This window comes from Lepisosteus platostomus, chromosome 19, assembly GCF_059453375.1.
Source record: "Lepisosteus platostomus isolate fLepPlt1 chromosome 19, fLepPlt1.hap1, whole genome shotgun sequence".
Lineage (NCBI taxonomy): Eukaryota > Metazoa > Chordata > Actinopteri > Semionotiformes > Lepisosteidae > Lepisosteus > Lepisosteus platostomus.
In genome coordinates, this window is record NC_142629.1 from 6,250,737 (window position 1) to 6,261,768 (window position 11,032).

Consider the following 11,032-nt stretch of genomic DNA (forward strand, 5'->3'; position numbering starts at 1 on the left):
TGGTTACGTGGGGATCTGCAATTGTTTCCCTGCACAGCTGAGAGACACCCCAACCCTGGTACTGTCCGCTCCAGTGCTGATGGACAGCTGGGGCACGGTTGTGTTCTGCCACCCAATGTGCACCATGCACCCATGCCCAAAGTCACTTCAGTGATTTGCATTTACGATGACATGCAATCGAAATAAAAACCCAATCAGATTTAGAAGAACAACTCAATGCTTCAAAATACCTCAAATATACATTACAAAGCATAGATTATTACGTGAAGAACAAAAATGTTACAGTGGTACACAACACTGGATTTTGATTGTGTTACACAATGGAAACTGTACAGCAAGCTACAGGTTTAATACTTAAAGAGGGCAGGGATATTTTCCCAAGCTGATGCCTAAAAGGATCCCTGGATCTTAAACTGAATTTAGATCATTATCTGTAATTACACATTAAAACGGTTCCAGATGTGATTTCTCTAGGTATCTTGCCGTAAACCACATTTTGTTCCCAGTGACCTTTATTGCTGATCTCCTTTTCAATTTTTAATGCTCTTCGTGATGACAGAGGGAAAAAAAAAGTGAAGATTACATGTCTGGCAAAGTTCTACAAGAAAACTGTAACACGGAGTGAATTTAATTCATGAAAGCTTTTTCCAAGGGGTTGAGCTTGAGAAGTGTTTTTTTTTTATTCCACGTAGAAATGGATTTTGTGTCTTGTTTAGTTCTTTTGCAACCACAGGCCGCTGACAAAGCTCTAGAACAAGTCCCATGTGAAGCCGGTGCCGATTTGAAGGGGCTCATCATTTCATGATGAGGCGGATCTTCTCATCACCCAGCAGGACCCTGCAAGGGAAAAAAAGCCATTTTGGCCTTAATGGGTGACCAGAGAGGGTGTCACAATGACGCAGCGATTAGTACTACCGCCTAACAGGCCTGGTGCCCTGCATTCAGTTCCTGGGCTGCTGTCCGTGTGGAGTTTGCATGTTCTTCCTGTGTTCGAGTGTGTTTCCTCTGAGTGCTCTGTTATCCAAAGACCCACTGATGGGTCAGTTCCACTCGGGCAAAACTGCCCCTGGTGTGATTGCTTGTGTATCTGTGTCTGTGTGCCCAGTGTTGCACATCCCATCCAGGGTGTGTCCTGCCTGGTACCCATGGCCTACTGGGTTAGGCTTAGGCTCCCTGTAAAGCAATAATAATAATTCCTTACGCTTATATAGCGCCTTTCTGGACACTCCACTCAAAGTGCTTTACAGGTAATGGGGATCCCCTCTACCACCACCACCAATGTGCAGCCCCACCTGGATGATGCGCCAGTACGCGCCCCACACACCAGCACATCAGTGGGGAGGAGGACACAGTGATCAAGCCAGTTCAGAGATGGGGATTATTAGGAGGCCATGACTGGTAAAGGCCAATGGGAAATTTTGTACTGTACTGTAAATCAAATCTGTCAAGCAGTACCCAGGCAAGCTGCTGCCTGTTGAAACCAGGGCAAAGCTCTGGAAATACTCCAGCCAGGCTTTCTGGATTCTGTGTCAGTCAGTTTTAATTGCAAATACTAGTACTTATCAGGGTGTAATTACAGTGATTATAGTGCAGCCACCCCAGTCTTTAGATTCTAATACTATCTTGTTTTTATTAAAGAAGCTTCAGGGACTCCCCAGAAATTCCCAGAATCTATTTAAAGGCAGAGGGCAAGGTGCAGCTCTCGATAATGAAAGACATCAAAGGTGATCACTCGAAATAGGGGGCTGAAACAAGAGATGCAGAGAATACCATCCTTTTAATGCAAGAGTTGCAATGTATATCTAGGTAGACTATCTGTGAGCCTGTTCAGAGATAAGAAGAACCTAGACAGTTGATATACAACACATCTAATAACATTCATCAAATGACAAGTTGCAAATCAGCTGCATCAGTAAGTGTTCAGAATAGTGGTAGCTTTTTGTGTTGCATTATTTCTCCGCCACCCTGTACAGTAGGTTTGATCGAGGAGCTGCTGGACTCACCTCAGCAGTGCTGCAGCAAGTATGCCTCCCAGTATGGGGCCCACCCAGTACACCCAGTGGTAAGTCCAGTAGTTAGCAAGCACCGCCGGGCCAAAGGCTCTGGCTGGGTTCAGACAGGTGCCAGATATGTCGCCGCTACAGCAAAACAGAGGAAGAGTTTCTCTCAGTGAGACTCTGGACGTTTCTTCAGTAGTTATGCAATTGTCTTGAGCAGCGACAAATTGGATTGTAATGGGCCGCACTGTACTGGAATCACTCTCTTTGTTTTTGTGTGCAGTGCTCTCAGTTCAGTCCAGTTCTCTGAGGGACAGTCAAATAACCTGGTAACACTGCCGACGAAATTGATTACAATATATTCCCAAGACTGAGTTGTAATGAGAGATTCTCCCAGTACATCTCCCAGTCCAGATGGAATATAGATACAGCCTCCCAGTACAGACAGACCTAGATACAGAGGTAGAGCACATTGGAAAAATCTGGACCCCTACTGTGATTATAGGACTTTCACAAGACCTTGAGACAAGGCCAGGGATGCATGTAGAATAAAGCTAAGACTTTGTTCAGTACTGGGACTACTGATGCATAGTAATAAGAATCAAAAGCTGTGTTTTAATCTCATTAACCACTAAATGTAAGGAGTCGTGGGGTATTCCTAAGAAAAGCTTGTGTTCAAATATCAGACTCTCTCCATACAATGAGTGCACCATTCATCCCTTGATGATGACGAGGTCACATGTAATCACTAAGACTAGAGACCGGACGGTTCCCCCCTGTGTTCAGGGCGTCAGCGGATCAGGGCAGATGTGCGGGACTCCAGAGATTTGGGGGGATTCACGTCCGAGATGTGGCTGTTGTAAACTAAGAGCCGAGAGGGGGTGTCACGGTTGTCTCTCTCCTCTAGAGGGCGCTCCTAACCTTTTCGGATTGTTTCTAGTTTATTACGTACACCTGTGCATTGTTTCCTGGTTAGTATTTAAACCCAGCGCTCCAGGAGCTCGGGATTCTGCACTGGAAGACGGACGCCCGGAGGCCCGCCTAGCATCAAGCCTAGCATAAGGCACAGGCTTCCGAACGGCGTCCTGACCAGCTGAGTTCGGGGCTCGGAGCGCCTGGCCTCGTCACTCTGTTTTTAACCTCCTTGTTCCTGTTCCTGTCCCTGATCCCCTTCCTGGTTTTAATCGTTTGTCTTGGATGGATCTCCCGGCACCCGGACCCTGGACTGCGCCCTCGTTTCCTGTTTGGACTTCCCTCGTTTGGACTCGTTGGCCAGCGCTCCCCCCCCATGCACCTGAGATCACCGTTGGCGCCGCCCCCTGTTCGCCATCCCTTCCATCCCTCACCGCGTATTCCCTGTAGCCCTCCTCCAGTCACTTCCGGATTATACCGTCTGCACAGAGACCCAAACTACGCATTTCACGGGAGTCAGGACCGGCTCCCGTTACAGTTTCTCGGCGGGCCACTCTCCCTGCTGCGGCACTGGAGAACGGGGGTCCCCGAAGCCGTACTCACCCGGCCAGGACGTTGACGATGACAGTGCAGCCCACCATGAAGGGCACCATCGGGCTCTTGCTCTTGCCGTTGACCGCTCCCAGCAGCACCACCATGGTGACGAGGCACGTCATCGCAACTTCCCCGAAGAGAGCGCCCCACAGCTCATCCTCTCTTTTGAGGATGGTGAAGGCGGCTCCTGTTGCATTGGCGTAGTGTTGCCTTGAAGTCATCACCTGACGGCGTTGATAGACTCATTAGAAGGAAGAGCGCATGCGACCCCTAGAGCAGGAGACGCCTCTCTACCCCAGAATTGGCGTGGTGGTGTGGAATAAGCAAACCAGGCATGTGGTTGAAGCCGATACCTTGGCTTACACCAATAGCTGGATGAGATCCTGGGATCAGTTAACTACTAAATTCCAGACAGGCTAATGTGTCTCACGTCAATCAGATTTTGTACTAGACCCAGTGTTGGGTTTTCTTCTGCTACCATTGGCTTTACCTGCTGTTGTACTTGGTTTTGGAGTGGTCGCAAGGGAAGTGGGGGGGGGATAGGGGGTGTCATGCTGGTTTGCCGACGCAGACGTTCCTCTGACCTTTGACATGGCCGCGCCGATCACTCCTCCAATCAGCTGACAGACGATGTACGGGACAACCATGACCAGTTTCATCCCTCCCACCAGGAAGATGGCGATGGTGAAGGGCGGGTTGAAGTGAGAGCCGCTGAGGAGAGCAGACGCAGAGACAAGCCGGGGGTTGAATTTGGTTTGGACAGACTCTCCCATAGAGCCTGCATTTGAGGCCCAATTCTTCTCTCATCAGCCTAGCATTCACAGAAAGTCCTTTGGTCACTCGTGCTCTTTTAGAATTCAGAAGGTTAGCGAGAAGGGCATATCTTTAAAATGGAGTAAGTGACCATTTTGGTTCATTTGTATTTTTTTAATATGCAAACCCAGTTTGGGGTCAGCAGTTCATTCTGTCTCTGGTCACATCTCTGTACCCTCACGGAGAATGTGTGCCTCTGACCCGCCCACTTAACGAGCCAGTCATCTTTCGGCACATCCACAAGCCCCACGGCGGCTTTCGGGAAGGCAAGTGCTGATTGGAGGAGCAGTGTGTCCTGGGCTGCCCCTGCAGTTTTTAGCTAAATATGAATAATCATTTCTTCCATTTACTGGGGATAGATATCTAACAAACACCAACCACTCTGTATTTGAGATCTTTCCCTGGTTGGCACTTTAATTCAAAGTGGTTCAGGTGGGTAGCTGCGTCAGCATGCGTAGGCTGCAAAGGAACAAGTAATCGGTTTATTTCATGCTGAAAAGAGAAGAAAGAAAACACGTTTCGGCCGTGGAGTCTTCTTCAGGTGTGAGGAACCTGAAGAAGGCTCCATGGCTGAAATGTTGTGTTTTCTTTCTTCTCTATTCAGCATAGAATAAACCTATTACTTAATTCAACAATAACATCACTTTATTGGCCCTATACAATTTCTTGCATTAGGAATTCTTCTTTTCGTATACCCCAGCTTGCTCTCCATGAGACACACAGACAGGGAGAGAAGTCTGGGGTCAGAGCGCAGGGTCAGCTATTGTACAGCGCCCCTGGAGCAGTTGGGGTTCAGGGCCTTGCTCAGGGGCCCCAACGGAGTAGGATTCCTCTGCCAGCCGCAGGATTTGAACCGGCAACCTTCCAGTCACAGGCGCAGATCCTTAGCCACAGAGCCACCGCTCCGCCCAAAACAGCAGAGCAACACTGTAGCACATCGAGTGTGCCTGAATTTAATTGTGTGGATCTCTATGAACACAAGCAAAGAGTTTTTACTCAACAGAAGATCGCAAAGTACAGTAACACAAAGCACCTGGAGACACCGGGGATCGAACCCGGGACCTCATACGTGCAAAGCATGCGCTCTACCACTGAGCTACATCCCTGCCAATTTGAAGCGGCTTACATTTGTGCCCCGTTAATACAGCCGAGCGTTTTACTGAAAGAATACCTTGCCAAAGGGAGCAACAACAATGTCTCACCCGGGATCCGAACCCACAGCTGCAGAGCATCTCAACATGACTTTCATACTGCTAGCTGGCAAGCGAGGACAAGACTTACTGAAGTTTGCTTATACGTCCTTCATCATTAAGTGTGAAAACCCCAAATCGAGCAATTCCGGTACAATGCGGGTCTATGTCAAAGTGCGCTGCTCTGTTCGAGCCAGCTGTGCGTTTGTTGCCATGGAAATGGGTTGCTCTGCCAGTAAGTCATTGTACACCTGGGAACTTTTGTACTGTGATAATTTTTGCATCTGACAGTTTCATGCTTGAGTGTTTTCAAGTACCTCTGAAAAGCATTAGTGTTCTTGTATATTTAGAACAATACCATGTCAAAGGATAGTGCTCGTAAAAGTCATAAAACTACAGAGATATATATATATAATATAAATAGCAGAACCTCTTATGTAGCTGTACTTTTTAAGTTTTTTTAAGGCCCCATATCACTTTCTGCTGACTTATTTGCATGTTCAAAGCCTCCCTCCCCTGCCCACAAAATTAACAATTGTGGCAAACACTGAGAGAGGCACAGTGGCACAGTGGTTAACATTACTGCCTCCCAGCACTGGGGTCCTGGGTCTGATTCTGGATCTGGGGTGCTATCTGTGTGAAGTCTGTATGTTCTCTCGCTGTTTGCATGTTTTCATCCCACAGTGTGGCCGTGTGTCTGCCTGCCCTGCGAAGGACTGGCGTCCCATCCTGGGTGTATCTTGCCCCATAGCTTGCTGGGATAGGCTCCGGATTCCCTGTGATCCTGTATTGGAAGAAGCTTTTAGAAAATGGATGGCAAACAATGATATATCTCATACAAAATTCCGACTGCTGCACTTTAAATCATTAAAATGTTGGGGGACAGTTTCCTCAATCACAAGTCTTATTTTGATCAAGGCAGAAGTTTGAGTACCCCGTTTTTGTTCGATGGATGCACAAGAGGTGGTGTGGATTTACCACACTGGAAAGTGTGGATTTTAATTATTTGTCTTCTATTGCATGAAATAACCCATTTGGCCATAAATGAGCCAAGAACTTGCTGTTTTAAAGCTGTAATGCCGCATCTGGAGCAGCGTGGGTGGTGATATGGCAGTGCAAGACCCATGGCAGTACCCAAGTGCAAGAGACCGGAGAGTAATGAAATTATTGATTTCTAATCAGCCCAGGCCGGTCAGTAATGGGGAGGAACGACGATCCCAGGAAAAGCTGGGCTAATGGCATCCCAGATGAAAAAAGGCTGCTACACTTGAGTCTGAAAAAGGGAGTCTCTGGTACGGAAAAAACCTCAGTAGCGAGACCCCTGAAAAAAGGAACCGAACAGGCTTAGATTGGCAGTCCTAAGCAGTGCCACGGATGCAGATTGGCAAATTCAAGGGTGGATGTGGTGAGCAGTGAAAAGTGAAAGTGTGGAATAAAGTGCTGGCTAGAATTTGAGACTGCTGTCTCAGATGATGCAGGGCACAGGCTAGGAGCTGAATCTGCTGCACCGGGCGATGGTGAGAGCAGAGGTTGGTGATTGCTACCAAGAAGCTAGGAATGCTACAAAAAAAATTTACCAGTCGGAAACAGAGAGTCTCATGTAGAAACTAAGTCACGAGCCTCCTGGGAAGGGAGCTGGATGGCTTTAAAGGGCAGACCTGAGGCCGCCGAGACTGCTGCGCAGAGGGAAGGCTGTTGAAGACAACTGTGCAGGGGGAAGCGCTGGCAAGGCCGCCGAGACTGCTGTGCAGAGCAAGGGCTGGCTTGGTGCGCCAAGCAACGCCGGGCAAAGGCTGGGAGCAGAGGCTTGTGAACCGGGCAACGCAGGACTAGAGGCTGGGACTGCTACCAAGCAATCCACCAGTCGGAAACAGAGAGACTCATGTACGAAATAAACCAAGATGCGAGCCTCCTGGGGAGACTTGAGGCTGCTGAGACTGCTGTGCAGAGGAAAGGCTGGCTTGGGTTTCTGGGCAATGCTGAATCTGAACACTGCTGTGCAGAGTGAAGTACAGCCTTGAGAAACCAAAACAGCGAGACTCCAAAAAGACAGGACCAAATGGGTTTCAGGACAGCGTTGAGGCTGCAATTTCTGTGCAGAGTAAAGACTGTCTAGCTCTGCAAAGAAATGTGAAGAGTGCAGATAGTAGTGTTCGTGAAAATCTGGGGTGAAGTGAAAAAAAATGTCAGAGCAACAAAATCCTGGAGAACCGTGAGCCACTGTGAGGATGTGATGGTTTCCAAGGGCAAATGGTTGCCGAAGGACGCCATCACAACAAAAGCATTACTATCACTATGGAGCAGTGGAGTGGCACAGTGGACAGGGTTCTGGCATTGTAACTAGAAGGTCATGAGTTGAAATCCTAGTCAAGATCTAGCTGTAACCTTGAGCAAAGTGCTTCACCTGAATTGCTCTCATAAAACACTTAAGGATATAAATGGGTGCAACACCTGGATAAAAGTGTCAGCAAAATGAAAAAGTAATTACATCCATCCATTTTCTAACCTCTGTATCCAGGGCCAGCTGGCAGGGGACCTGGATCATGGAGTCATGGCAAACAAGGGGCACAAGGCAGGATACACCCTGGATGGGACACCAGTCCGCAGGGCAACACCGACACAAATACATACACTCACACCAGGGCCAGCTTTCCCTGAAGCCAAGATACCTACAGTACCAGTATATCTTTGGACTGTAGCTTTTTAAATTTCCAAAACTCTTCTGCTCATAGAGCACACCTGCGGCTTGTTTTCACGTTTTTGCCCAGTGATGTGTCAGCGGGTTCTGCTTCATCTCTACATCTTCAACCGTCTGAGTTCAACTCAAACTAAAAGCTTAATCCCCTTTCCTATTTCGTTCAAATAGAGGTCACCTGAGTTCCCATTTAATGCAAAACACCAGCACTTGGTACATGATGTAAGTCTTTTCTGTCTCATTGCACTGCTGTTGTGCAAGTGCATCGAACATACAGTACAGTATATAGGTGGGAGCTCATCGTGATGCATACCTCACCTACAGTATTGATAGATACAAAGGAAAAACCATACTGAGGTGAGTGCAAAACACTTTGAAGAATAGTCCCCCTGTTCTTTGCAGAAACTTCAAGCCAAAAAAGCAAAAAAAACGCTCTAAAAGCAAGAACGTCACAGCCAGCTAATATCCCTATGCCAGCCAGCAGCCACGTGCCACCCCCAGCAGGCTGGATCTCCCCACCTGATCTCCGCCATGCAGGCCACCAGCACGGCCACTGCCAGCCCGTGCACCAGGGCGGGCTGCAGTCGGCCCGCCGCCTCCACGTTCTCGATGACCGACACGCAGCCGATGAAGACGAAGAACATAGTCCCCACCAGCTCCGCCACGCAGGGCTGGATCAGGCGCTCAAAAGTGCTGGGGGTCCTGGCCGATTTCGGGGAGCCATCCAGGAAAGTGGTTTCCATGTTGCTGAGCTCCAGCTTGTCCTCGGGCATGCTGTCGGCAGAGAGGAGTCCCGAGCTGGGCAGGCTGGAAGGGAGAGATGCTGGTGTGTCACAGCCTGGTGCAGCCAAGCACCCTTAATAAAGCGAACTTTGGCTGGTGAAATAAAAAAAAATTCAACCATTAACCATTAACAGGCATGCCATGTCCCGTCATAAAAGGTGCAGTCCTTCACCTCCTCCCCAAATCAGCGCTTAAGAAGCCAAAAGGTACTTTTGCATTTTGATCCATGTTTGTAGGGCGAGATCCTGAAAGAGCTCTCATTTAGACAAGAGCTGCTTATTCCAGATCAACATCTGCACTTTGCCAGGGGTGGAAAATAACCCCTCCTTGCCAACAAAGATGAGATTAGAAGAAAAACTGATTGCTGGATTTTACTGCCACAAAGGTCAGGTGTGTTTCACAATAATTAGGGTGAACTGGCTGTGTTGATTTTGGCGATTGGGACACCAGGCACAAGATGCTGTTGTAGGAAATTCTTCATCAGAGGAGCAGGACACAGTCTTGTCCAGATCCGGTTTTATTGAGCTCTGATATACAGTTCCCAGCTCTGATATACAGTCTACAGGCTCAGAAAGAAGTTTCTTTCACACTTTGAATGTTTGTCCTGTTTTACGATGCGTTTGTGAGTGTTTGTCTTGTCCTTCCTTATGTGACAAAAGTTGGTTTCACACTTTCAGTGTTCATCTTGTCATTATATAGGATTACTTCTACTCTTAACACCCTGTAGAAGGACATTAGTTGTTGCAGCTGTTAAAATAAGTCACCATTATTCTGTCTTACTATACCTTCTGGAAAAAGGCCAATTTAACAGATCCCAGCTGTTACTCTCACACCTTCCACATAGTGCTACAGTAGTAATATTGTAGTGCTGGATATGTGCAATATAGATATATGTTCTACTTCAATGCCTTATTTTGTGACCTTCAAGAAACATCGATGTGCAGGTGATTAAGCATCCTGTTCAATAATGAATATAAATAATAGGTCTGTTGATAAAACAGTGAAGAGAGCTTGCTGAAAACCTAGCAAGGAATTGCAAACCTTGTTCATCGACTTTAAACAAGGTAATATCAGATAATATTTATAACTACAACTCTGTAAAGCTACAAATCTTTAAATCTAAACTTCAACTTAACCACAAAACTGCTGATTAGTATATGAGCCACAAAATTTTCCAAAGGATAAGAGGTCATTTGCCTTCTGGAAATCAGTTATGGTTGCTGGTAGCTGATCTATTGCACAGTTTAAACAGCCCGGACATTGACCCATAAAGTGTTGTAACCTCTTTCTATTCACAACAGAAAGACCCCTACAGACAGCACAAACGATGAAACCTACCTCATTCATTAGTGCTACGTTTGTGCCGTTTGAAAGTGACTTCCCAGTTTCTTTCTTTCCCGAGATACTGTATAGCGTCTTCTTTTTTGGGGGAGTGATGTCATTCAGCCCCCCTACAACGTCGTAGGGGGAACCGGACCGGTCTCATTCGGTAGAGCTGCGTCTGTGCTGCTTTCGTTCCCGAGATATAGCGCCTTGGCTTTCCGGTGATCACGTGACCATGCACGGTGACTTTGACCTCCAGTGACCCCGTCTGCCGAGTTCAAACCCTCTGTTACTGACGCGAGAGTAACAATTCTGCAATACCTGTATCTTCTGCACGTTTGTGTGAACAGGAACATTACAATTGTCACCAATATCACACCCTAGTCAGAAGAGTTGCGGGTGTAGCCTTAAAAGGCGAACATTAGCAAGCAACTGCATGCTGCTTACAAAGAGGCATTAACTAGCACGTCTCAATATTTCAGAGCTGTGTCCTCTACCGTCTCACACATGCAGACCGCGGAAATATTGGAAAATATATTTATTTCCGATTTTTATTTTATTTAAAATAACCGAACATATATCTAAGGTCTTAAAAGTCAGTTATTATCCATGTTTTCGTATTTACAGTGCTCTTGCGTGGAAACATAGCACGATTAGGTCACAGTCCTTTTATCTGTGTATCCCTGGTCAATCCTTGGTGTAGAATACAGCGTGGGGCACACCCT

General features: G+C 47.2%; 1 protein-coding gene and 1 non-coding gene across 2 annotated transcripts; both read right to left on the reverse strand.

The window, feature by feature from the left end:
- Positions 1-199: 199 nt before the first annotated feature.
- On the reverse strand, positions 200-10,464 carry LOC148645001 (aquaporin-8-like). Its single transcript, XM_088613105.1, has 6 exons — positions 10,323-10,464; positions 8,721-9,077; positions 4,088-4,214; positions 3,513-3,727; positions 2,004-2,138; positions 200-837 (listed from the first exon to the last, which is right to left on the reverse strand). The coding sequence occupies exons 2-6, from the start codon at positions 8,972-8,974 to the stop codon at positions 795-797; spliced, it is 774 nt and encodes a 257-aa protein (XP_088469231.1). The 5' UTR covers positions 8,975-9,077; positions 10,323-10,464; the 3' UTR covers positions 200-794.
- Positions 5,351-5,422, reverse strand: trnaa-ugc (transfer RNA alanine (anticodon UGC)). Its single transcript has one exon. It is a non-coding gene; the product is annotated as a tRNA-Ala (tRNA).
- Positions 10,465-11,032: the final 568 nt, after the last annotated feature.